This window comes from Equus quagga, chromosome 15 (genome assembly GCF_021613505.1).
Source record: "Equus quagga isolate Etosha38 chromosome 15, UCLA_HA_Equagga_1.0, whole genome shotgun sequence".
Lineage (NCBI taxonomy): Eukaryota > Metazoa > Chordata > Mammalia > Perissodactyla > Equidae > Equus > Equus quagga.
In genome coordinates, this window is record NC_060281.1 from 48,988,497 (window position 1) to 49,015,611 (window position 27,115).

The 27,115-nt window shown below is 42.3% G+C and overlaps 1 protein-coding gene across 2 annotated transcripts in view; it reads right to left on the bottom strand.

Moving 5' to 3' along the window:
• JARID2 (jumonji and AT-rich interaction domain containing 2) overlaps positions 1-27,115 on the bottom strand; it is a 254,706-nt gene that overhangs the window by 124,786 nt on the left and 102,805 nt on the right. Inside the window, exon 2 of one of the 2 annotated variants that reach the window (XM_046641238.1) lies at positions 14,042-14,177. In XM_046641238.1, coding sequence (XP_046497194.1) covers positions 14,042-14,177 — 136 coding nt within the window. Of the gene's footprint in view, positions 1-14,041; positions 14,178-27,115 lie in introns of those variants that run through there. The other variant, XM_046641240.1, reaches the window with a different exon arrangement.

Below are 27,115 nucleotides of genomic sequence, written 5' to 3' on the forward strand. Positions count from 1 at the left end.
ATGCCATAAACATCAGACAGCAACACATCACGAATCACCAAACACAACCAAATGGGACAAAGGGATGTCTAGTGTTTTATTTTACATAAGGAGGAAATCAGTGAAGGGATGATTGCTCGTAGTGATACCCAGTTACTGGGAGAACAAGAATTATAACCCAATGTCAGTGCTCATTACAACATATCAATTTTTTTTGATGCACACAATATTGCTTAAATGGCTAGAATCCAAGATTTTTGGTTTAATATGATTTGACAGATTGCAATGTGAATGGTTACATAACATAGCCTCCATCACTTCTAAAAAGCTGCTGAAAATATATAAGCCTTAGAAATTTTATTTCCTCGACCCTAACTAAAGTTTCATCACCATCCTGATGCACTCCATAGTCACTCTCTCCCTCTGCCTGCCTCAACCCAACTGGCACAGATCCATCTTCTTTGGCATACCACAGGCCAGCCCAGAAACTCTCCCCTTGGGCTCCTCAGAGACTAACAAATCAAGTGGTCTGTGCACTGGGAAGAGCATGCCACCTATACAAACAAACTCATCCTATCCCTATAGAATAGGTTTCCCAACACCACTGAGGAACGAGGTGGTGGGGAAAACTAAAGAGGGATCACTTCCTTTCTAGCTCAGTCACAGCTCCTGCTCTCCAAGTCCTAGGGTGAGGTCTAATTACAGGGTGCTGGCATCCAAACCCAGAGGAATGAGGCAAACTGATTTTAATACAGTCCCTTAAGTGTGGTGCTTTGTGACACAGCTACAGCTTTTATGGAAAGCAGATAGATAATGTATACCTAGAACCTCAATAATAATTACCCTTTGAATGCTTACTTTCTGCCAGGTTCTAAGGACTTTAAATAAATCATCTCATTAATCCTAAAACTATCACTTCTGAGAAAGAAATTATTACTCCATTTACAGAGCTGAGAAACAACAAACAGGAGCCAATAAGAATGGCTGAATTGGGTTTGTTAGTTCTTTTCACCCCTTGTGGGGCTGTGGGGCCGGCCATCCTCTCAGGGATGACAGTGTGATCCTCCCTGCCAATTTCCACGAGTAGAGTTGGAGGGCCGTGGCCTCCGGGCCAAGCACAGGCAGGAGGATGAATGCTCAGCAGTTCTCTCCAGTGAGCCTCCACATCAACTGGGTTCACAGCTCCAGGGCCCACTGCAACTGAGCCTACCTACAGTTTCAGAGTCCACTGGCAAGGTACAGTTTTGGTTCACATAGATGCCCTCTCTGAAGATGTACAATATATACAAATTCTGAGCTCTCTTTGCTCCCCTGCCTCTGCAAAAAGAACAAGTCAATTCCTCAGAGAGCACTCCTGAGCTTGATTATTCTTCACAGAGGGGTCAAGAAACCGAGGACAATGTGTGATGACTTGGCCAGCAGTGGTGGCCAGTATCCTCCCATCCACTACCAAGAGCAGCCACTTGATGGCAATCTTAACCTATTCCCTTGGAATTCTTCCATAAAGGGAGACCCCAGGAGGGTAGAAGCACTAAGAGTGGGTTGCACAATGTGGACACTGCTGGAAAAGGCATCTTTGCTTGACCTGAGTGTGCAGCGACAGGGGTGTAAGGGGATGGATAAAGAAACTGCCAACATTCTCCCGTGGGTTATTCCCCATGTTCACAACAGACTTCCCTGGGGCCTAGGTGGAAGCGGTTATACAGGGTCTGCAGTTAGACAGCTCAGAAAGATGGAAATCTCTCTGGCCCCATGGCACGTTCACATCAGGCTTTCCATCAACAGATTGAAGTGCGAGGCAGACATATGGTAACAAACAGGATAATAAATCAATGGCAAGCTCCTGCTTCTTATCTCAGCACCCTGTTCCTTGAAACCATAGGAAAAAAGCCAAAAATGAAAAAAGACAACTTTCCTTAGTAGAAGGTGCACTTGTTGAATAAAGCAGCCCTGCTCTTTCCCTCTTATTTAAATTGTAAAAGAGGAAAAAAAAGGAAAAAACACTGCATCTTCTGGAGAAAAGACTTCCTACCAAAAAAAAAAAAAAAAAAACACCAGGAATACACTGTAAAGTGCATTCACTACATGCTTCTATTTTTCAGAGGCAGGAAGATTAACACCAAACTGCAGGGCGAAGGGAGAAGGAAACAGTCTAGTATCTCAGTATGCATAAAGACATGTTCCCCGGCCCCCTTCGCCCTCACAGTTCAACCTGGCCCTGTGTGACAGCTTTGGAACTCTTGGCTTCTCGATTTATAAGAAGAGTTCAGGCAGAGAGTGGAGAGTTTGCCAATATTTTCCTCTGAGGGATTCACAAAGTGCCAGCTGAGAGCCTTCCAGCTCACCCTTTAAAACTCTGTAACACTTTCCAACTGAGTAAACTGGAAAGGCCCTTTTCAAATAACACTAGTAATGTGAAGTTGGGTAAACTGCTAAGTGAGGACAGGGTAAAGCCACTAGGGTACAGGCTGGGCAATTTGCAACATAGATCCCTCTAGACATTACCAGGCCTCCTGCATGCCAAAATGATAAATGCAGAATATTTCTACTGGCATGTCACCTCCCCTCATCATGGCTGAAGAGGACAGTCTAGAAGGTGAGATGCAACTTTCAAAAAGATGGACTTAAAACCATGGATCCCTTCATGAATACCTCAATCATATCAGAAGGAAGGACAGTGTCAGAAATAACAGAGTTAAAGGTTTCCAAAGTGGAGAGACCTTGAGTTGCCTTCATGCATCAGAAGACAACATAACTTGTTTAGAACAATGGAAAATTGGAAGGAAACTGCCACTTCAGACAGCACCAGAAACTGGCCTGGGAGTCTCAGGCCCAGATGGCTTTCCCTGTCATCAAGACCCAGTGCCAAGCATGACCAGGACACCTACCTACCTGCCAAAGGGAAATGTGGACCCAATTAAGGAATAACCCAGAAAACAATGGTGGGGCAGGTCACACAGGAAGAGGGCTTGTATGCAGAAAGAGCTGAATCCTTAGATCCCAAGTGTGAGTGAGTCAACTACACCAGTGACAGGTCAGGGAACAGTGCAGAGAAAGGAGGAACTGTGTCCCAAGACATCGGGCATGAGGAGCCCTAAAGCTCTCCTTGGCACAACACAGGGACAGCCTGATTGACAGTCTGGGCTGACACTGTCGACTCCTCTCCTTGACAGGCAGGTCTAAGGTTATAAAATAGCTCATGTTTCCCTCATTGTCCCCAAACCTCCTCGAATCAGAGACCTGTACTATTTTATGATCTTTTGAAAATATATTATGAGAAAATTAATTTGGGGACTCCACAGAAGCACCCTAAGCCTATAGAGAAAGCCAGAAGGATATATGAGATTTTGGCAGCAGGTGAGATTAAGTAACGAATTGTAAATTAAGGGATTTATGGACCGCAGGATAATTTGCCCAAAACATATCTAGTTGTCACTCTTCTGGCTTTAAAACTATACCACACAGGACTCTAAACAATTAATGTGGTTCAAGTAATAACAGGTTATTTCTAAGAGCTAAGTAAAAGACCCTCTAAATTTGGGGAAAATGGGATCTAAGAAATCCACAAGCAAAGCAGAACTGCACTATTCCATTGCGGTAAATGTGATAGTAATTAAAGCTCCATAAATACACATGGCAGAACCCGCATCATGCAATGGGTCAGACTGAGCAAACACATGAAGTCTTCCTCCAAGTAGGAGGTGGGTGACACTATCATTAACAAGAGTGAACACAGATAAATTTCATGCCTGAGCAAGTCACCTCTGGCTGAGTGCAGCCTTATCTGGTGACCCACAGGGTCCTCTTTTCTATACATGTTGCCAAGTAAAAATGGTTGGAAAGCACTGCCCTTAATTACATTTACAGTATAATATTCAGGCAATAAGATGAATTAGTATATAACAAATAGGATTCCCTCAACCTCAAATACTTCCGCGATTTTTCCCAAATCGACAATAGAAACGTCCTCCCAGGGCAATCTCAACTGCCATTCACCTCCCAAACCCTTAGCGCGTTTGAAAGTCCCAGTGCTCCCTTTCTAAGGGCTCCCCTTGCACATGAGCCATATTTCAATCCCCACTGAAGTAAGGGACTTAGGTTAACCCAGACAGGCTCACAAAAGCAGGCACTCAATAAATCAAAATCCAAGTTTAAGTCCATCCAATTGAGAGGAACAATAACTTCTCTAAAGTCAAACAGCTCTTAGGATTTCCTGACATAGCAGGAAACTGCTCTAGTATCACATAAGCACAAAAGGAAATATGTTACAGAGTAATATGGAAATTAACTTAACCTAAAATTAAAATGAAATAAACTTGTCACCATCTCAAAGCCCTATAGAGTACTAGACTGTTATGGACTGAATGTGCCCCACTAAAATTCCTTTGCTGAATGAAGCCCTAATACCTGATGTGACTATTTTTTAGAGACAGCTTGTGCAGCGGTGATAAAGGTTACACAAGGTTATAAGGGAGGGGCTTAATCAGATAGGGCTAGTGTCCTTATTTACAAGAAAAGGAAGAGACATCAGTGTACACTCTCTCTCCTTCTCTCAGCCACATGGGGACACAGCCAGGAAGCAATCCCTCAGCAAAACTGCACTGGCTCGCACCCTGCATCTTGCACTCCCAGACTCCAGAACTATGAGAAATAAATTTCTGCTGTTTAAACCACCCAGTCTATGCTAGTCTCTTATGGCAACGCAAGCTGACTAAAATACAGACTTTCACCAAAGCCACAAGAAAATAAACAATGATTAGCAGTCTTATCATGCTGCTGCCACCATGTTTCTGCATCCTCCATTAGGAAGACCATGGACTCCTCACAAGAATTAATCTAACTGAAACCACACTATTGGCAGAGAAAGAACATGACCTATGGATGACTCCTTGGCTTGCCTTCGGGGGAAAGCCGGGTTTGGGACCCCAGTTCACAAATTTCTTGAATTACAACATTAAGGTTAAGATTTCTTAACATTCACAAACTAACAACAGTGCCACAAGAGGGGGAAAAAAGTGACACTGAGGAGGATGAGAACTAAAACTGTTCAAAAGCCCATTTGGTCTCAACTTCTACAACAGCTCAGAACCCCAACTGTAATGCCAGTTTAAGACAGAGCATCTGACATTCCACGAACGTCACTGCAAGATGCTGAATCTCATTCACGAGAACGTCCAATTGTGGGGTTCTTATTCAAGCCTGGTTTATGCCTACCTAAGCTAGGGGGCTCCAAGAGCTGCACAAGGGCCTCTGGCTTTGAGGCAACTTTCAAGTCTCAACAGACACTCTCAGGCATCTGGAAAATTCCAAGGAACACCATAAACCCGTGTAATATCATAAAAGTTTCTAAAAACAGAGACAGCCATGTAGACAAACCCCAAACTGAGTACATAGTTTAAAGATTAGTCAAATTAATTGGAAGAGGCAGGAGAAACTTCTCTAGGATGATGGAAAAGTCCTCTATCTACACTGGAGCATTGGTCAAACTGGTCTATGTGCACTTGTAAACTCTTCGAATCGTACACTCCAGATAATGTAATTTCACGTAGTGTAAAGTTTTCCTCAATTTTAAAAAAAAGCAAGATCTGGAGTCAGAAGCCTGGGTTCAAAGCCTGACTTGACTACTTCTTAAGGTATATAGCCTTGTGCAAGCTGCTTAAGATCGGAGACCCACTAAACAAACCGACAAAATGAGGACGGTAATAGTATGATTATCATAATGGTATAAGAATTGAAAGTGGTAACATTTTTTTCTTAAAAGCTCAATTTTAACTGAAACTACCAAGCAATGTATCTTGTACCTAAATACACATTCAACAAATGTGGCTAGGAAAGGATACAAGGGTGACCCAATTCCAAGAATCTTTATGGCGAGACTTCTAAATCTATCACCATTATGAATAAACATGCACTTTGGGGACAGGGAAAATAGCACGGGCTGTGAGCTGGGGCTAGAGTGTTAGAGTGTGCATTCCCGAGATGGAATCTGGAGTGAGAGGTAGAGGCAGAACACTCTCAGACCACTGAACAGGGAGGAGACGGCAAGAGCATGGCAGAGGGCTGCTGGGGAGGGGGAGCGGGAACTGGGCCAGTGTGCAGGTGACCTGCCTGCACACTGTTTCACACAGCACAAGCTTCAGAGCACCCAGGAATTGTGCATACAGCAGCAGTCAACAAGGACAAAGCTTTTCTCAAATGGAACTTACAATATACTGTGGGGAGAGAGCTTATCATAAAAACAGTAACACAATGTCGGGCAGTGAGAAATGCTATGCAGACAAATATTACAAGGGAAGGAGCTAAAAGGGTAGTAGACAAAGGCACGATTTTTAATAAGATGCTCAAGAAAGGACTCTCCAGTAAAGGCTCATTTGAACCAGAGCCTGAAATAGAAAAGGATCAAGTCACATAGGTATATCTAAAGGGAGAGAGTTCGAAACAGAAGCAGCAGCAAATGCAAAAATTCTGGGGGAAGGGTATTCTGGGTATTTGGAACAGTACGAAGGCTAGACTTGGGGGGACAGAGGCTAGGGGGAGAGGAAGATGAGACTGGGGACCACATCTAGTGGCCAGGGGAAGGATGTTTAACTTTCATGCCGAGAGAGATGGGGAGACACTGCAGAGGCAGAATATGTGCTAATTGGCATTTATCAAGGAATGGTTTGGCCTGAAGGTGTAAACAGGCAGAAGCTGAGAGAGCATTAAGAGTCCCAGCCCAAACCAGAGGTTACAGATCAGTGGTAGTGGCGCAAATTCAGATTCAGAAGATATTCTGAGTTTAGAATAAGGAGGTTTTGCTAAAGGAGAGAATGCAAAGGCTGGAGAAAAAAGAGACCAAAATAACTCCAAGGCTTTGGCCAAAGCAACTAGAAGAATGGAACTGGCATTTATTAGCAATGGGAAGACAGGCAGGGCAAGAGCAGGAAAGAGTGGAGAGAGAAAGCTGGCTTTGGGACAGCTCAAGTTCATGAGGCCTACCAAGAAATCCAAGTGCACAAGGCAAGCAGGCAAGTGGGGTCAGGAGAGATTCAATCACGTCAAATGCTGATGAATGGCAACTACGGCCTCACTGACTGAAAACTGGATTTGACAACCACGGTCAATATTAGCCTGGGTTTGTAGCCTGACTGTGGGTTCAAAAAGGAAAGAGGTAGAGAGAGAGGATATTAACATGAATATAAACAGTAAGGGGAAACAAACTATTTAGACGTTTTCTTTCAAGGAATTCTGCTAACCAGTAAGAGAAATGAGGAGCAGGAGGAGATCAATGGAGAGAGTTTACTAAGGGAGAAATTACAACATGTTTTCTTTACGGATGGGAAGGATCTAGTAAAGAAGTAAACAATCATGAAGAAAGGAAGGACAATTTCCAGAGTAATGTCCTTGTAGAAAGGAGAGAAAGAGATCTGGTGCACAGAGGGAGAGACTGACTGAAGACAGAAAGATCCTTATAGGTGGAACAGCTTTAAAAACTATCCCAGACCACAGTGGATTCCCATCCTCTGGCTATCTGCACCCCTGAAAGCTAGGCTTCTCTAACAACTGTGACAAGCAGGAAAACACTGCAGGGCAGTCTCAAGTTCAGAGATCACACACATACCCCACGTCTACCCTAGCCACAGACACACTCTCCTGGATGACACTACCTGTGTTGTATGCCCTTCTTGCTGAAGAGCTCCAAGATTTCATGACATCAGTGATGTAATCAGGGAAACAACCTAGAGCTTACAGAATTGACAGAGGCAGGCTGAGAGAACTGGAGGGGAAGCAGGCCTCAAGCACAAAGTGACGGGAAAGAGGAGCATGAAACACATTAACCTCCACGGGCACCTCCATTTTTAACTCTCCATGAAATCCTTGCAGGCAGCCATGCCTACTGGGAAGCGTGGCGCCTCACTGTCACTTAAATTGGATTTCTGGTTCCAATCAGTCTTCAGCATGATCCATTCCTTCCAGTTAAGCTCATCATCCAGGCTCAAAACTCCTCATCTGTAAAATGTGAGTCTGACCTATATACCTCTAAAGGTCCCTTCCTGCTCTAGCAATCCATAATTCTGTGGCCAAGAGGGCTGCAGTTATGCTCACCACTTCCTTGGTGCCAGAGCAGCATAAGGAGGCTGGCCACAGAAACCTGCCATTGCAGCTGGACTCTGAGAACAACACTCCTGTCAAATATCTATTTCCTGGTCCTCACCCCTGCCCCCAACACCACCCTGATCCGATCCCCAGCCCTTGCTCACCAAGTCCCACAGCACTCAAGGCTCATCAGGATGCAACTTCTTTAGCTAGGCTTTTCCTGGTAGCTAGGCACTGGGCCTTTTGCATCATCTACCTCCCTGCTAGCTTCTCACACAAGACCAAACACAAAGTCACACATCTCTCATTTTTACAGCTTTGCTCCTTCAGGACTATTCTATGCTTCACTGATTGTGGGTCACACTCACATTTCTCATGTTAAAACATGCATATCTAAAGTTAGAAAGCATCTTACAAATTATGATGGCTTACACTTGTAATTGGAAATATTTTTTCCCTTTCTTATTAATACATAAAATAATGGTGCATCTCTCAAGGGCATCTTAGATGGGGTGAAATAAGGCATTCTGACTGCTCCGACATAAGCCACTTGAGTTCAGTTTTATTCTCACAATACCTCCTACATACTAAAGACTCTATCGAGTATTGATCAGATGGAAGCTCTATGCAGAAATGGCCCAGCTGCATTACTTAGGTCATAAAGAGACTGACCACAAGAAAGCTAGAGAGAAAGAAATCAAGCCTTCTCAACTCTACCTTCTTCCAAGATACACCTAGCTTTGTTTTCAACAAAGAATGGACTTAAGCGGTTTTCAACAAAGTGTGTTTATTCCCATTTCACCCAGCTTTCTTTCACGTGGAGTGTTGTCTGATACATCAGGGGAGACAGGGAAGAAAAGTCTCAGTGATTGCAGTGTTCGAGTAAACTTAACAAACTACCCAGCCTGCAGCAGTTGCCAGGAGAGCAGCCTGAGATGGTGCTCCCTGCAGCTTACAGAGGCCACTGCACTTACACCCCAGCAGCTAAACTGGAGGAAAGCGTAAGGGAAAGCCACTTTCTCCGGAAGAAAGAAATGGTCATTTTTGTTGAAGTAGGGGCCATCTTTAGAAGAGCCAGACCTGAAAGCTTCAGGCTGAGGCAAGGCAACCATTCAACCACAACCTCCATTTCAAATATAGACCTCCATAAATAAACTTCCAGGCACCACACAAGGCGCCTTGACTTTTTTGATTTTGACTCAAGTCATTGTTTTATGCTGTGAACAATGAATTTGCAGCAGTTGGACCCATATTTCACTCCACAAACATCAGGAATCTGCAAAAAGGATTTTGAAGGGAGTCCAAAATTCTACTCCTTCGAAACAAGGACGGGGACAGGGGTCGTGCATCTGCACTTCCAACTTTGGTCCCTGGCTACCAGCTGCTGCCAGAAAGGCTACTGCCCTCTCTCACCACCACAATGAGATGACTGGTCGCCCTCCTGTGATTTCCAACCTGCTGGTTCGACAACAGCACCTCTATCGCTAGGTAAGGAAATGGAAGGAAATGATGAGTGCATTTGCATGCCTGTGACTGAAGTAAAGAGGGGAACCAATCCGAAGGAGTACAATATTTTTATTTCCTCTGACTACCCATTCAATTATGAGCTCTAATGAAGCCTAGAAACCTGAACACATTAATAAACACTTTCGACTCTCCCCTCTTCTGAGATCTCTTTCCCAATGAAAGATTTCACGTATCTCCTTCAAAGGAAATTGCTACTAGAAAAAAAGTCCTCCTACAAATTCTTATTTTTAGAATCCTATCTACATGGAGGGTTCTGCAATTACTTCTATTTATCTAAGTGGTGGTTAAAAGCACGGAGCTCTGATGCAGAAAGCCAGGGATTACATCCTGGCTCTGCCAGGTACTACTTATGAAGGCAAACTGCTAATCGACTCTGGCGTATCACTTCCTCATCTATAAAATGGCTGGTTCTGAAGATTAAATGCTAGAACAATAACTGGCAAATACTAAGCACTCAATATGGGTTAGCTATCACAACTACTGTAAGATTCTAAGAAAAAGGATGCAGGTTCCCTTAAATCTAGTCAACACTCTGTAGCTGGCCAGAGGGCTTGCTGGATCTCAGATGACGTTTATAGGAAGCAAATGAAATTCAAATACAGCTAATAGCTCCCCTCTCTTACTATGTAATTATGTGTACTCATTATTTGTGTAGCATGTTATTATTTAAATGTCCCTAATTTCAGCCCCAGCGGGCCAAGGGCCCTCAAAGAGTGGCCGAGCCTTCAGCCTCTGCCAGCCCTTTCCTAAGCTTTTGTCAATTTATTACAGCCAGAAAAAGTGGCATTATCTACAGCAGGAAGTAGACAGAAGGCTCACAATCAGCAAAAATCTTAGCACCGCCTCCCCACTAAGCCTGGCTATAACCAACAAGCTGCAGTGATGGCTTCAATTCCTACACAGGCAAATCCACAAGGCTGGACAAGACTCACATTCTCCACCTCTAGTAGGACAAAAGAAATTCATTCCTTGTCACTTTAGAACCGCGAAAGCAAGATTGATGGCAAACATGGATTTTATGACATAAAATATGAGGTCTCTCTACTATCTTCTGTCTGTTTGGGTTATTACTACTATCCCAGACCTGCAGAAACAGGGCAGCTGAGCTCAGCAGCTCAGATACAAGCTGCCACTGTTTTGACAGTTTTAACAGACACTCGACCCCCTCTCCCACAAAAGCTAAGGGCAAGAGGCTGCTTGCTCATCATCCTAGCACGCCAACGATTTAGCAGAAGTCATGTCAATAAGTTTTCAAATTAGATAAAAAAATTATATCGACCCCATTCTAATGTTAATGCATAACATTATTTTCAAACTGAATTTTCCCAGGAAACTCTAGCAGGGCCAAAAACCCAGAAACATCTTTGTCAAAAAGCTATAGGGAAGAAAACAAAACATGTTAAATTCAATACCACTGTTTCAAAGACATAGTATAATTTTCATCCAGGCTGTGCTCTAAAGTAAGTACTGGATTCAAAGTTACAGACTTGAGGGGTAATTCTGATTCTGCTACTGTATAATAAACAGATGTGTGACCTTAGGAAAGTCACTAACACATATAACACTACAAAGCCCCACAAGGATGCTTTATTCAGCTAACAAATGAAAACTCTAGAGGTCTCAAAGGTATGTCACTACCCAAGGTCCCCAAACTACAAAGCATGAAAGGTACGGCACGAGACAGAAGTCCCCCTGCACCACCATCTCATCACTACAGGCACATGCTCTCACCCTTGCCCCATACAGTTTCAGAGCCCACCTCCCAGTGAGGGCTCCGTACTGGACACTATCAAAACCTTACCACTAGACAAATTTGTCACAAGTAAAACTGGATCAGTAGAATTATTTCGACTTTTGAAAGTGAACCTCAAAGAGTTGAGGAACTAACAACTAATCAAATTAAAAGAAAAATATGTACCTTGCATGACTATTGAAACAGCTCTCCCCTACTCCCTTTGCTCATCTATCTTCACTTGCCACCCAAGGAAGAACCCCAAGATAGTGTGCTGTGACATACAGCTTAAGCCAAGATCATTCTATTGGAGAGTATATGAATGATGATCTACTATAAAGCCTTCAAACTCAAGTGATGCACACATACACCCGCATACGCACGCACATCAAAGATGACACTGCTTGCCATTACCCCAACTCCCAACCTCATCAGCCAAAAGAGTCTTGGATGCTCCCCGCTATTTCAGCTTTCTCTAGGTCACAACCCCCAGGAGAGCACTGCTGAGATTCTGGGACCTACAGCAAAGGGGTTATTCCCATGGTAACGACTGGTTTCTTGGGCTTTCCGGTAGCCCCCAAACAAGAAAGCACACTTTGTTTAATGTGTTCTCAGCCTTTAAAAAAATTTTTTCTTAAGACACACTTAAGTTTTGAAACAAGAAGATGTGTTTACTTAGAAATACTATTGAAATCCAAAATATGGAATAACAAAAAGGTGGCCTTGGCATGTTGCCTGCGCAAACAGCAAACAGGAATCAGAAAAACGCATACTCACAGCAATTTCACAACCAAAAAAAGCCTTGGAGTCTCAGGACTTCAAAAAAGAGAGAGAGACAAGTCAGTCTTCATCAGGGTGAAAGCCAAACTACCACAATAAAAACTACCTTTTCTTTATGAAGGTGGTACAGGAATTATCTGAAGTCTTCAACGATCCCGATACAAATGTCTTTGCCAAATTTTGTCAGAATTCCTTTCTTAGTTATCATCAAAACCCTTGACTACGTCAATAAAAACAAGAGCTGGCAGTGCTACTTGCTTCTTGAATGACTTCTTTTACCCAAATTCAATCTTTATTCAATCCTGGATGCCTGGCTAACTTCTTGTCCTAAAAGCTGATTACTCCCAGTTGAGTTGTTTTTTAATTGTTAAGAGATTCCAAAAGCAGTAAGGCGTTACCACTCCTGAATAGCAGAATGAGAGCATCCCTTATCACACAGTAAACTCTGAACCCCACAGCAGCCATGGTCCACTTTAACTCCAGGTTTCAATGATATTCTCCCCAGTCACCAGCCTCCCAAAAAAACTCATCATCAAGCAAAACACTGTATTCAACGTGAAGCAATGACAGAAAGAACTACCACATCAAATGCTCTCTGATAAACACAGGGCTTAGAGTTTACTGTATCACAGGCAGCCAAGGAACGAATGGGGTCTCTACCTGTTAGAAACTCATGAGCATATAGGGGACCAAATTATATACTTGTGGCAACAGATTTCACTACTTATTTTGCTTCTGAGATTGTGAAAGAAATTCAGAAAGACTCTACATGTTGGTTCAGATATCAGGGGGTTCCGGTTTCCAGTCACACCATACTACAAGGAGAGGGTGACAGAACTTAGGTGGTGGTATGGCAAATCCAGGTGGAGTTCAGGGAGGTCAGCTCAGAAAACCCTGCCATGGCCCCACAGAAACAGAGCAGCAACAGGTCCTGTCTGTCTGTAAACACTAGTTCCAACAAGAGGCTACCAGACAACTCACCTGCAACTGAGCAGACTGGAAAGAAAGTGGAAGCACTGAGTGGGCCTGTGACTCTGCACTCTGGCAAGCTACCAAGTGCCCATGTGTGATGACTTTAACCCCATGACCAGAGCAAGACTCTAAAAGTGACAGAAACTCCTCTTCCTCGACTCATTGCTCTAAGCAAGTACAAACCAGAACATGGTCAATTCATTCACATTTATCTATAATTCTAAGAGATTAATAAGTACAAGCGATACTTGGAATGCCACCACAGCCACATCCCCTGAAATGCAATAACTATAACCAAATGCTTGTCCTGAAATGGTTTTCATTGGATGATTTCATCTGAATCATACTAACCCTGTTAAAAAGAGACATGAGAATAAACTCAGAGAGGAGCAAGTTTCCTTCCCGGCTTCAAAGATTCATTTAATAACCAGACCCAGGAAGACCACTTATGGATGTAGAGGAATTCTATGCCACTGTACACCTGCTGCCATGTAGCAACCTGCCCAGGGTGATCAACAAGGAAGGAAACAGGTACTTAGGAAGCTGCTGAGCCACAGAGTAGGAAGGACAGTAGGTAGACAGTAGATTTAGACTACTTTCTATACAAACAGGGGATAAGAACCAAAGTCTCCAAATTTCAGCAAGACCAAAGGCTTCTGCCGTCATACTTGGGTAGAAAGATATCCACAGAAAACTCTCTAAGACAGGCTCCATATTTCAACCCAGGACCTAGCAGAAATCACATCGCAGCCCCGATCGTGTCTGTAAAAAACGGACTAAGGAACCTTGCCAATTATATTGTGCAGCATATAAAGGACCACACACAAAAAATCAATCTATAAACCCAATCAGATGTCCAGAATAATTGCCATTAGAGGCTTAGCCTGAGAAGCACAAGCCGCCAAAAACACATCCAACTCAGAAATGAAGCCATGCCTGAGACATCATCCAAATCCAACCAAATAGTCAACTCACCATTCACTGTTTTCAGACTCCCAGCAATGCCTTCGCCATGCTGCCTCTTCTGGGCATTCTTGAACTCCTTCAGAGACAAATAAAGAACTTTACGTACCACCCTTTCTTCTGACCATGGAATCCCATCACTGTCATCCTGAAGAAACAAGAAAGAAAGGGGAGAAAGGGGGTTACTTAAAAGAAAGCACCAAAACATCAAGGGCCAGAACAAATTTTTTTTTAAAATTCCAAAGAAGTATTGTGTGACTGAGAGCCAGTACTGGAGATCAAAATCCCATCATGTGGTAAAGGGACAGTACTGGCCCTTCCAACATCTGGAGAGACCTCAGGCAAAAAACTACCCCACAGGCTGTAGAAGGGACTGGAAGACACGACCATCTCAGTTCCTTTATTACATACTCACACCCAAATACTTTCATTAACCCGTAATCATGAGGTTTTATATTCCTTGCGAAGCTTAGAAAAAGGAGTTTTTACACCTACAACCAGAGGTGTAAAGAACCATTATACTGAAGTCTCATGAAGTGAAGAGTGATGCCAGAATGTATACTGCCTTACAAAATAGATGCTGCGCTCCTTGGAAACTGTTATCGTTGTCATTGGGGGTTGGTGCTGCCTTCAAGGAATTTACAATTCAGTCAGAAAATGAAATTGGATCTGCAGTGGCCTCTTAAGGAAATGAGTCAGAATGAGAGAGAAGAGAGAGACCACTGTAGAAAAGGGTAACAGATCTTGATGAAGTGGGGGAAGGGCACGATTTTTTTTAAACAAGAAGAAATACACACAGGTTAATAATAGGTCTTGAAGGTCTAATTTAAAAGTGTGGCTCCCTTGATGGAAGGACATTCCATGTACATGGATTGGAAGAATAAACATAGGTAAAATGTCCGTTCTACCTAAAGCAATCCACAGATTCAACGCTATCCCAATCAGAATCCAATGACATTCTTTACAGAATTAGAACAAAGAATCCTAAAATTCATATGGGGCAACAAAAGACCCTGAATTGCTAAAGCAATCCTGAGAAAAAAGAACAAAACGGGAGGCATCACAATCCCTGACTTCAAAACATACTACAAAGCTACAGTAATCAAAACAGCATGGTACTAGTACAAAAACAGGTGCACAGATCAATGGAACAGAATTGAACGCCCAGAAACAAAACCACACATCTGTGGACAGCTTATCTTCGACAAAGGAGCTGAGGACATACAATGGAGAAAAGAAAGTCTTTTCAACAAATGGTGCTGGGAAAACTGGAAAGCCACATGTAAAAGAATGAAAATTGACCATTCTTTTTCACCATTCACCAAAATGAACTCAAAATGGATCAAAGACCTCAAGGTGAGACCTGAAATCAGAAGGCTTCTGGAAGAAAACGTAGGCAGTACACTCTTTGACATCAGTATTAAAAGGATCTTTTCAGACACCATGTCTTCTCAGAGAAGGGAAACAATAGAAAGAATAAACAAATGGGACTTCATCAGACTAAAGAGCTTCTTCAAGGCAAATGAAAACAGGATTGAAACAAAAAAACAACCCACTAACTGGGAAAAAATATTTGCAAGTCATATATCTGACAAAGGCTTAATATCCATAATACCTAAAGAACTCTCACGACTCAACAACAAAAAATCAAACAACCCGATCAAAAAATAGGCTGGAGACATGAACAGACATTTCTCCAAAGAAGATACACGGATGGCCAATAGGCACGTGAAAAGCTGCTCATCATCACTGATCATCAGGGAAATGCAAATCAAAACTACACTAAGATATCACCTTACACCCGTTAGAATGACAAAAATATCTAAAACTAATAGCAACAAATGTTGGAGAGGTTGTGGAGAAAAAGGAACCCTCATACACTGCTAGTGGGAATGCAAACTGGTGCAGCCACTATGGAAAACAGTATGGAGATTCCTCAAAAAACTAAAAATAGAACTACCATACGATCCAGCCATCCCACTACTGGGTATTTATCCAAAGAGCCTGAAGTCAGCAATCCCAAAAGTCCTGTGCACCCCAATGTTTATTGCAGCACTGTTTACAATAGCCAAGACGTGGAAGCAACCTAAGTGCCCATCAACAGACGAATGGATAAAGAAGATGTGGTACATATATACAATGGAATATTACTCAGCTGCAAAACAGAACAAAATCATTCCATTTGCAATAACATGGATGGACCTTGAGAGAATTATGTTAAGTGAAATAAGCCAGTGAGAGAAAGATAATCTGTGTATGACTCCACTCATATGAGGAATTTAAAACTATGGACCAAGAACAGTTTAGTGCATACCAGGGGAAAGGTAGGGTGGGGGGTGGGCACAAAGGGTGAAGTGGTGCACCTACAACATGACTGACAAACATTAATGTACAATTGAAATTTCACAAGATTGTAACCTATCAATAACTCAATAAAAAAATATTAAAAAACAATGACAAAAATATCTAAAACTAATAGTAACAAATGTTGGAGAGGTTGTGAAGAAAAAGGAACCCTCATACACTGCTGGTGGGAATGCAAACTGGTGCAGCCACTATGGAAAACAGTATGGAGATTCCTCAAAAGATTAGAAATAGAACTACCATACAATCCAGCCATTCCACTACTGGGTATCTATCCAAAGAGCTTGAAGTCAGAAATTCCAAAAGTCCTATGCACCCCAATGTTCATTGCAGCATTATTTACAACAGCCAAGACATGGAAGCAACCTAAGTGCCCAGCAACAGGTGAATGGATAAAGACGTGGTATATATATACAATGGAATACTACTCAGCTATAAAACAACAAAATCATTCCATTTGCAATAACATGGATGGACCTTGAGGGAATTATGTTAAGTGAAATAAGCCAGTTAGAGAAGGATAATCTCTGTACGACTCCACTCATATGAGGAATTAAAAAAAGTGGACAAAGAGGACAGATTAGTGGCTACCAGGGGAAAGGTGGGGTGGGGGGTGGGCACAAAGGGTGAAGTGGTGCACCTACAACACGAACCACAAACATTAATGTACAACTGAAATTTCACAAGATTGTAACCTATCATGAACTCAATTAAAAAAAAAAGTGCGGGTCCCTTATGTCTGTTGTATTAGATCCAACGCAAGTTCCTGAGAGAGGAAAGAACAAAAGGAAGGCCGGGCTGGGAGGGTGGGGGGTGGGAGAAACCAAAGAACTAGCAGCCAGCACAGAAATCATTCCAGCAACACCAGTAGTAGATGTAAAGCAAGATTACAACTGAAGAAGCACTGGGGGGCTGGGTGGGTTGGGGGGACACCAGCAGGGAACCGAGAGAACATGAGCCAAGTCTGTGAAGATGGAGATGGTTGATGCTGATGACTAAACTGAGGTAACTGTGTCAGGTTTTTAAGGTTTAAAGTGTTGATTCACATGGCTAAGGAAGGTTCTCTTCTGTGAATCTGTCTACTGTTTGCTAATCAAAGACGTCTTCACATTCACACACCTACTTCAAGACTTAAAGCATTTTATAAGAGAGTTCAATTTAGAGATGGAAGTATTTGAGCTTCTCAGATATTCTGGGCCTTACAAGAATAAGGAAATCATTAATACTTTAGGGAAAAGCAGATTTTGGATATTCAGGTTTCTTTTGTTCAAACCGGAGGCTGAATACCTCAGAGTCGGACTGCTGCTGTTGTACTGGATGTCCAACAGAATAGGTTTTCACTCCCTGCCACTAATGGGTTACACAAAACCTCCATGAGACTCGATGAGGGGACTAGATGATCTGAGGTCTTTTCCAGCTTAAATTCCTAAACTCTGCATAAACACAAACGACATCTTAGAAATCCAACCACATAGAGACTCTAAGCCCTAAATAACTTAAGCTGCACTCTTGTTAAGCTTCCAGGATTTCCTAGAATGAGAGTAATTCTCTATCTTCTATAATAAGGGGAAGAGAAGCCCTGGGAAAGGAGAGAGCTAGGATTTCCACCTTCCTCTCTGCATCCTTTGCTCCTGTAGACCTGCCAAGTGAGATTTCCGTTACCTCTGGAGGAAGATGACACATCCTGTCTTCCTGGTTGCTCTCCTGAGAGAGCCAAGACATCTACAGACCAGGGTGGTGGTCAAGGTTCAAACAAGGCTCAAAGAAGCCAGCAAACTCTGCCTCAACCTGACAGGAGGAACACAGACAATTTCTTAACGAGTCAATAGAGACCTTCCAACTACACAGTTAAAAATCGGAAAAATGGGGCCGCCCAGTGGCACAGCGGTTAAGTGCACATGTTCCGCTTCAGCGGCCCAGAGTTCCCCGGTTCGGATCCCGGGTGCAGACACGACACCGCTTGGCAAGCCATACTGTGGTAAGCGTCCCACATATAAAGTAGAGGCAGATGGACTTGGTTGTTAGCTCATGCCCAGTCTTCCTCAGCAAAAAGAGGAGGATTAGCAGCCGATGTTAGCTCAGGGCTAATCTTCCTCAAAAAAAAAAAAAAATGGGAAAAATGAAGTACTCTGACCAGACCCATTTGAGGAGCCCAAATAACCAGCCTGAGTAAAAGGCAGACAAGTTAGCTACACAACATATGAAAAGCACAATGTAGTTGAATTTACTCTTATAGCAACTCCCTTGAGTTTGCATGAAAGCTCCCCTAGCTTATTTGTTGCAACTGAATGACAGTCTTAACTTTAGGAAGAGTTAATACTCATTAGGCTGAAATCCACCTTTTCAGCATCCACAGTCTATGCAATATAGGTTGTCTAGCAGAATTCTCTTCATCACGACCAGGTTCCTATTCTCACCACTTGCATTTCCGCAACAAACAGTGATGTGACCATAAACTACCATTTTCTTTTTTTTTTAAAGATTTTATTTTTCCTTTTTCTCCCCAAAACCCCCCGGGACATAGTTGTGGATTTTCACTTGTGGGTCCTTCCAGTTGTGGTACGTGGGCAACTTTTTTTTTTTTTTTAAGACAAGTGTTCTTTTATAATCTAGAGTACTGGTCAAGACTTGACACCTGCCTCAATGTTGATGCAAGACACAAAACTAGTAGGTAATAACATGGCTCTGTTCTGTTTCCAAAATCAAAGAGGTAGGAAATAATTCAGAAATTAAAAATTGACCTGCCTTTCGCAGCTAGAGTCATGATGATTCACCCAACACTAAGCTTACACCCCTCCCTAGCAGAATGCTAGATGCAGAAAGCAAAGGTTGCCGGCATGCAACCAGGAGGCAACACAGGGCTATCCACATCTGGTGTCATGGAAGGCCATAAATAAGGTACTTCAAGTCTAACAATGGCTCTGCTGTGGCCTTATCGCTGTCAGAACAGCTCAAGGACCCAGTGCTCTAGCAGACAGCCCAGATATAACTCTATCATTAGAAGGCAGGCAATTGAAAATGCAAACACCTCCTCTCTCTCTCTAAGAGTTTATATGACCTCTAAGTCCAGGCCTTCCCTTTTATTACCTTTTCAATAGCTGTCTTACTTAATCAGCCTTTAAACAACGTCTGCATGGGGTCCAGAAGCTATTTCCCCTGTTCGCCACTGTTAGCCTAGCACCTAAAACATGCCTGATAGAGTAAGACCTCAATAAGTATTTCTGGAAACAGTAAAAACTCAATCTCACACCTCTCACATACTTTTACCCAAACTTGGCCCACCAGTGCCTACTCTTACCAACACCTAGGATGTTTTAAGTGAAGTGGCTGAAATCTGTGCCACTTTCTTGACTTAAATCACTGCCACCCCCATAAAACACGCCCCACAGTGACTAATCCAAAAGGGCCAGGCTTCGCCTCTCACTCTCAGCAGTAAGCTCGTTGAGGTACTAGAGACATCCCTACACAGTGGCTGCACCACCCCTTCCACAACCACCCAGCTCCCTGGGAAAAAACACAGTGCCTGTCTGAAAGTCCACATGGTCTTATAGGGCTCAAACCCTAATAACCCTGCCACAGTCCCTTACCTTCAACTAAATACTAACCAATTCTTTCACAAAATACCTCTTTCAGGTTCTCATTGTTCCTCTCCCTACCATCCTCATCACATTTACACAAGCAGGATCTCCTAGTATTCTCATTATAGTCTACCCTCCATTATCTATATTCAATTATTCATTCCCAAATTACTATTTTCGAATCAACTGATATCGCACTCATGCCTCAGTGTTGGAAACTCCACATTTACCCGCTTCTGACCTTCCCAGAGCACTCTAGGGCATGTGGTTCTCCCTCATCTCAGATGGCATCATTCAGGATTTGAAGCAGGCACTGAACAGAGAGATCCATTCTCGGCTTCCTCCAGAATGGTCCACAAACCAAGAACTCTGTCCATTCTGGTTTACGGGTCAGCTTAATAAAGGAGGATACAAGAAGAGTTGGAGCCATTGAGACAGGAGTCCAGCAGGTTTACTCTAATACAAAATCATTTTCCCAGAGTGTATGTCAGTTCTTATGAACTGCATTAAAGATCGGAAAACAGCTATTGCCATCTTGAGTTTTGGTAAGACCTAGGTTAAGAGCCCATCAAAACTTGGGGAAAAATGATACAAGCTCCCAGAAAATGCAACATCTTTCTTCATTCCCATCCCCCAATCTCTTCCTTGTGTGTCCCCAACCCCAAAACAAAAGCTTTGCAAACGGTGACATAAATACAAGTATTTGGATCAGCTGACAGGAGGGGAAAAAAACAGAGAAAAGAAAGAGAAACCCATCATATAGATCTAGATTCACTTTGCTATTAACTGCTAAAAATCACTTCTTTGGCAAATGGAAGATTGACTAACAAGGCCTCTAAAAGTAAAGGTGACAGGGTTTTCTCTTCCTTTGCAAAATGTTTGCCATCCTTAAAAATAACCAAATTTCTTAACAAAAATGACAACGGGTCAGGAATGAAGCTTGAACACTTACAGAAAAGGAAGAAAAGCAAAACATCACCTCTAGCTGCCCCAAGTTTTCTAAGATATGGAAGAAAAAGATGCAGAGAAAGTAAGCACAAGAATACACTATACTCCTTGTAGCAGACAGCAGCCTCCAACAATTCTCCAAAGTTCACAGTCCAGGTTAGAGATTAAACAGCCTTATACCACATCTCCTTCCATATCCTCGCAACTCCAAATGTGGTCCAAAGACCACCATGCCTTAACCACTTGGCATCTTCTTACAAATGTTGACTCTTGGGTCCCACCCCAAATCTACTGAATCAGCATCTGCACTTTAAGAAGATCTCCAAGTGACTCCCACACACATCAAAGTTTCAGAAGCTCTGCTATACACACTGGCTCCCCATACCATGGCCATTTCATATCACTTTCTAATTTCCCTCAGAATACAGGCAAAGGTAAAGGCGACCTAAAATCCCAAGATTAATACTTCTAACATCCATCTACTATTGCCATTCCTACTGCAAGAATTAAGAAGTCTGTCTATTAACATACCCTGAGAAATCTCTTTGACTTCTCTTCAATGAGCTAAAATAAGTGATCAAATAGCACAGGTGAAATCAACAAAAAAGAAAGACACTAAGTAATGCTAGTTTCTTAAATCATTCCTTATGTGACATGGTCTCTCAAACCTTCATCCTCCAATTACCCAATGTGGGACAAATTCTCTCTAAAATGAGTCACCCAGAATCAAACACACATTCCAACATATGAATAATACTCCACAACAGGACCAACATATGCAATAAGACCATTTCTATTTCCATGCACAAATCCAGAAGTTAGGATAAATTTTAGCAGCCACATTACACGGTAGGATCTCACTAGGCTTGCAGTTAACTATACCCTCCAGGGTGATTTTATTTGTTTCTTGGGGGCAGGGGGAAGGAGTAAATTTTTTTCATTACAATGAAATAAATCCCAAAGGAAGGCCCCAACCCAAAGAAAATCACAGCTCACAGCTGTAGAATTCTTTCTCTGTGATGCTCTCCTCACAACTAAGGCAAAAAACAAACAAACAAAACCAACACAAGTCACTAACAGAAAGCCACGTGTACATCATAATATGAACCAAGTTGTGCTCCTTAACCAGGTTTATTTTACAAGACAGAAAAGAAGGTATAGGATCTGTTGGGTGCGGGTTGCCATGCCTTCTATCTACCCACACATCCTCATGGTAAAGGGATGGAGTTGTGGGCATAAAGCATGAATAACTTAAACTGTGATTGTTTTCAATGTATTTGAGTACCTACCCCAACCTCCACTGGATGGTGTAAATTAAAATCAACGTTAGTTTAAATAAAGCCTGGAATTAGGCATCCCAACATAAATAATAAATTCGGTGACCATTCAAATTGTCTCTCCATGATCCAGTTTAACACACAAGGTTACTGATAATGACAAACTATAACTACACCAAGAGGTCTTCTAACATACTGTCTTAATACTGATTGGATCACTGATACAGTAAAGTCATCCCTCCACTCAGTCACAGGCTTTGCTCTCCAGTGATAGCCAGCTCTTCAACAAGAAGGGCCTTCAAAGACTCTTCAGAGGGCTAAAATACCTTAGTGCAAAAAAACAGAGACATCCAGGTCAGTCAAGCTTGCAAAACAGGTGCTAGGCAGAGGACAATACTCTTGGAGTCATAAGGGGAGAATATAAAAAGCGATAATGACAATAAAGACAGCAGATGTCTGCTGGCTGCTGACTATGCTATTGGCCTCAGCACTTACATGCAATTAAAGTTCATGATTCTCTCTGCTCAGCCTCCCCTTAACACAAGGGCCACACCACTGCTTTCTCCCTTTAGTTTAAAATGTGTGGGAAAGGAAGTAATCACGAAACTCTTAGTTATTTTTTTAGAGATGAGTTTCAGTGCCTTGCCCAAAGGTCATACAGCTGGAGAGAAAAAGGAGCTGGTGCACACAATCAGGTAGCCAGTCGGACAGGCCACCATATGGCGGTGCCAGACTGGGAATCGAAATTTCAAAACTCAGAAATTTGTTAATAAAGAGAAAAATATCAAAAATGTGTAACTCGCACTGACTCCTAAATAAAAGGAAAATTGAAATTACTAATTTCAAGAGGCAAACATAAATGTTGTATGAAAAAACGAAACACTTCATGAGCAGCAGCTCTAGCCAGAGACTAGGAAAGAGAAGGGGGGAGGGGAGGGATGACTATTCTCTTACTGGCCTCTATGACCACCCTGTGTAACAGAAAGAATATCAATTCTAAGGTCATCTCTCAAAGCATCCTTACGCAATTTGTCCAAGTCTCGGTTTTTATTATGGTTTCAAATTCAGGTCATCTTGATTTACGAGAAGGAAAAAAAGATTGAAAAAGTATGGGTTAGAGGGAAGCACATGTCTGAACAATTCAACAAAAAATTTCTTTCTAACAATTACAACTATTTAAAAATGATATTGGGCCCAACGGAAGGTGGTTAATTTCCTATCACTTGTGAGCAAACTTTATAAGAGACTCGCGCATCACAGGTAAAATGACTAAGTAATGTATCAACCAAGGGCACTGTTAATGATGCAGGGACAAGTGGTGGAAACTGGGACGTAGGTCAACCAATTGCACTAGGTCACTTCCAGCAAATCTGAATCCATAAAAAAAAAAAATGTCTACAACAGCAGAGAGACTATTTTTAACCACATCACCAAATAAAAAGCCAATAACCAAGATATACCAGGATTGAAGTGTAATACACACCTGTGTTTTAAATTGAAATCCAGAACCTCCCACTAATATTTTAAGTGTCAGTCTGCTTATAAGGAGGGATGGGTGGGGGACAGGGACAGGCACAGCTACAGATGGCATTACATTCCGCAGGAAACACTCCTGCTTCCAAAGGCAGGGGCACAGCAAGTCAAATGCTCCTCACAGCCTCTTGTAAGTAATACAAGCAGCTGCTGGCGTGGGGGTTGGGAGGGAAGAGAACATTCAGGTTCACAGTTAGAAAGACCTTCTCCTAACATGAAACTGCTCTTGTTAAAACTTACACAAGTGCTAAGACAAATAATTATGTGTTTGGATTACAGGAGCCACTGGATGAGTTACCCATAGCACCATGTGCATATATTCTATTTCTGTACACCATATCAAGGCTCTGGGCGTGGAGGGATTTGTGACTTTCCACCCCTTTTAAAAAGAAAATGAAGTGCAATGCCCAATTCCACTGCTCAACCTTACCCTAAATTAGATTACCACGAAATGCCACATCGTAGGAGGAGGACAGTGGATTTGACTGACAGGTGCACAGAGCTGACCAATAAGAAAGCAAAATTTGAGACTGGGCCCACACGGGAGGTGAGGAGAAAGAACTGACAGCCCTTTCCTCCTTTCAAGGAAAAATGACCGGAAACCTCTACATGGATGCCTCTTATTTTCAGGAGAACAAGTTCCACATATACCTACTGTTAAATCATCCTACTTAATACAATTTGTTGCTGTCTAAAATGCCAGCTCCTCCAGCAACAGTTTGAGAAGAGAACAATGAAAGCATCAAAAAAATTTGTTGGGGATGTTGATTCTTGGCACGAATTCAGTGTAAACAAGGATTTACAGAGCCAAAAAAAGAGAGAGAATATTGAAGAAAAATGTGAGAGAGGTACCAGGTAGACTTATGCTAAAACTATTGTTTCTTCCCTTTTAACAAACTACTATTTCTCCGTTAGAAATGAACTCACTTTCTCCAATCCCCTCGATACTAATTCTTCTTTCCTTAATTCCATACAACAGTTCAACTGTCAATACTCAAACATCAAAGAGAAAGCAGGGGGAATATTCACACCAAGAAATAAGGTAAGTGGCCAGGAAGCCAGACTTACTGAACTTGTAAATGATGTTCCCTCGCCCTGATTTTAAATTAAAAAGTGCTTTTATAAAGCACTTCAAGCAGCAGATTTCCTCAAACAGACCTGCTTCCCAGGATAAAGTAAACGGTCTGAAAATGCTTATGCAAGGAGAGTTTTACTTCTTCCAAACTCCCATTAAATAATGTGTACTTATCTTTGATTACTGCCTATTAAAAAAAAAAGCTACAGCTGAAATTGGATTAAGAACTTCTGCTGAAAACGATTTATTGCATAACACAACTCTGACAGCCTGAATCTCCGGCCACCAACTGAGCCTTTATAAAAATCTGCTGGGCAGCTGCCAAGTCAGCTCTTTTGCGTCTGAGCCTGACAGACATCGCCGTTGTCAAGGCAGCAGCAGCATGGGCTGTGACATCCGCACGTTCATGGTTAAATGGCGCAGTCAGGGAACAGCAGCCAGGGCCACGCAACACAGCGTTCGATCCTCCTGCAGCTCTTCGTCTGACAGTTTGTTGTTTCAACATAATCAAAAAAGACCCAAGATCTCTAGCAGGATTATCTCTTAAGAATCCAGCAGAAATCTGGATTGATGATCTACCTTCAGTGGAGGGAAAAGGGAGAAAAAATTAAATCAGGTTACAAATAGCTACTTGGCCCACATCTTGGAAGAACCAATCACAATGAAGGATAATTCAGTATCAACAAGGCCAACATGTGACAAAACAACAACTTCATTTGGGAATAAATTATTAACAAGCAGGTTCCCAAAAGAATTCTAACTGATTTGGATCTTTCAATCATCAAAGCCCTTTTGTTAATAAGAACACCCCAAAAAATCCCCCAAATGGCATATCCTTAAATGATTGCTTGTCCAGATAGCCAAATGTCTAAAGGCTGATACATAATAAAATAAGGGTTAACATAAAAAAATAAAAAAAATAAAAAAAAATGGCATATCCTAAGCTGCACTAGCCGACAGAGTAGCCACTAGCCACATGCAGCTATTTACAATTATCTTAATTAAAATTAACTTCCTTCAGTCTTACTGAATACATTTCAAGTACTCAATAGCCATATCTCCCAAAATGGGCAATACAGTTATAGAATGTTTCTGTCATCACAGCAAGTTCTCTCGGACAGCACTGTTCTAGAACATACATTTGCATTTATTGCATAGGGTTTCAACTGACTGTGTTACTTGCATTTCACTACGTCCCTGAGAGTCTCCAAAACATGTAACTTTATGCTCTATTCAGCTTACTAGGAAAATTCTGGAATATGAGAATATCTTGCACAAGAAAATCAGAGTCTCAAGTAGGCAAGAACTATTTGAATTACACGTGTACACCCATGCAACTCTCAGGAAAGTGGTTCCAGTCCTCTCTGCTACATCTGGCCTTTCAGTTTTGCTGGAAATGTATGTGAAATTCTGAAGATAAATATAAGATTCTTCAGTTTCTAAGTAAGCCCTGAAGATACTCACTGCTTTAGTATGCCTTCAAATCATTTTCTAAGGAATCCCCTACAAAATAAATCCTCCAGGATTAAGACCAGACAAAAGCTGGTCCTCCACCAGGCAGGCTCCCAGCACTAACAGAGTAACCCAAACCGCTGAGACCCATTGCTGCCCGCCTCCTGCTAGGGCCAGTCAAGGTCATGGGCCTGTGAGCCAAGGCAAAGGGTTAGGGCAGTTTCTGTCCCTCAGGCCCTAGAACACTGCTGGGGTCATTTTACGAGCTGGATCAATAAGCTGACTTGCTGGCTTTTTGGGCTCAACTGCAGTAACCCCCACAACCAGGAAATAAGCATAAGTGTACACACATTCCTAGGGGACTGGTTCTCTGGTCATGCCACATTAGAAACCATTAGGTTTATTTTTGGTCATTTTATGAAAATGTTCTAATTATAGTAAAAGATACAAATAAACCCTGCCCTTGAATTTAAGACAAACTGACACTACACCAAGGTTTGCTCTGATATGCCTTACCCCTTTTTCTTGTACCCTCCAGTCCTCCCCAGAGTTAAGGACCACCCTGGGACTGGTTTGTACCCTGTCATTACAGGTTTGGGTCTCCAGAAACAATTTTAATGTCTGTTTTCCCTCCAAATAGCACTACCCACTAATGATAAATGTAGACCATTGTGTGGCAGGCGACATACTACTTGTTTCTTGTGCACATTCTCCTCTATGTTTTACAACTTACCTATGAAGTATTATCACACATACATTTCTAAATGACGAACCTGAGGCGCTGAGAGAGATCACAACTACACTAGTCTGATTCCTCGGTACCTAACGAGTGACTTATTCACGTTTGCGTTTCCAATAC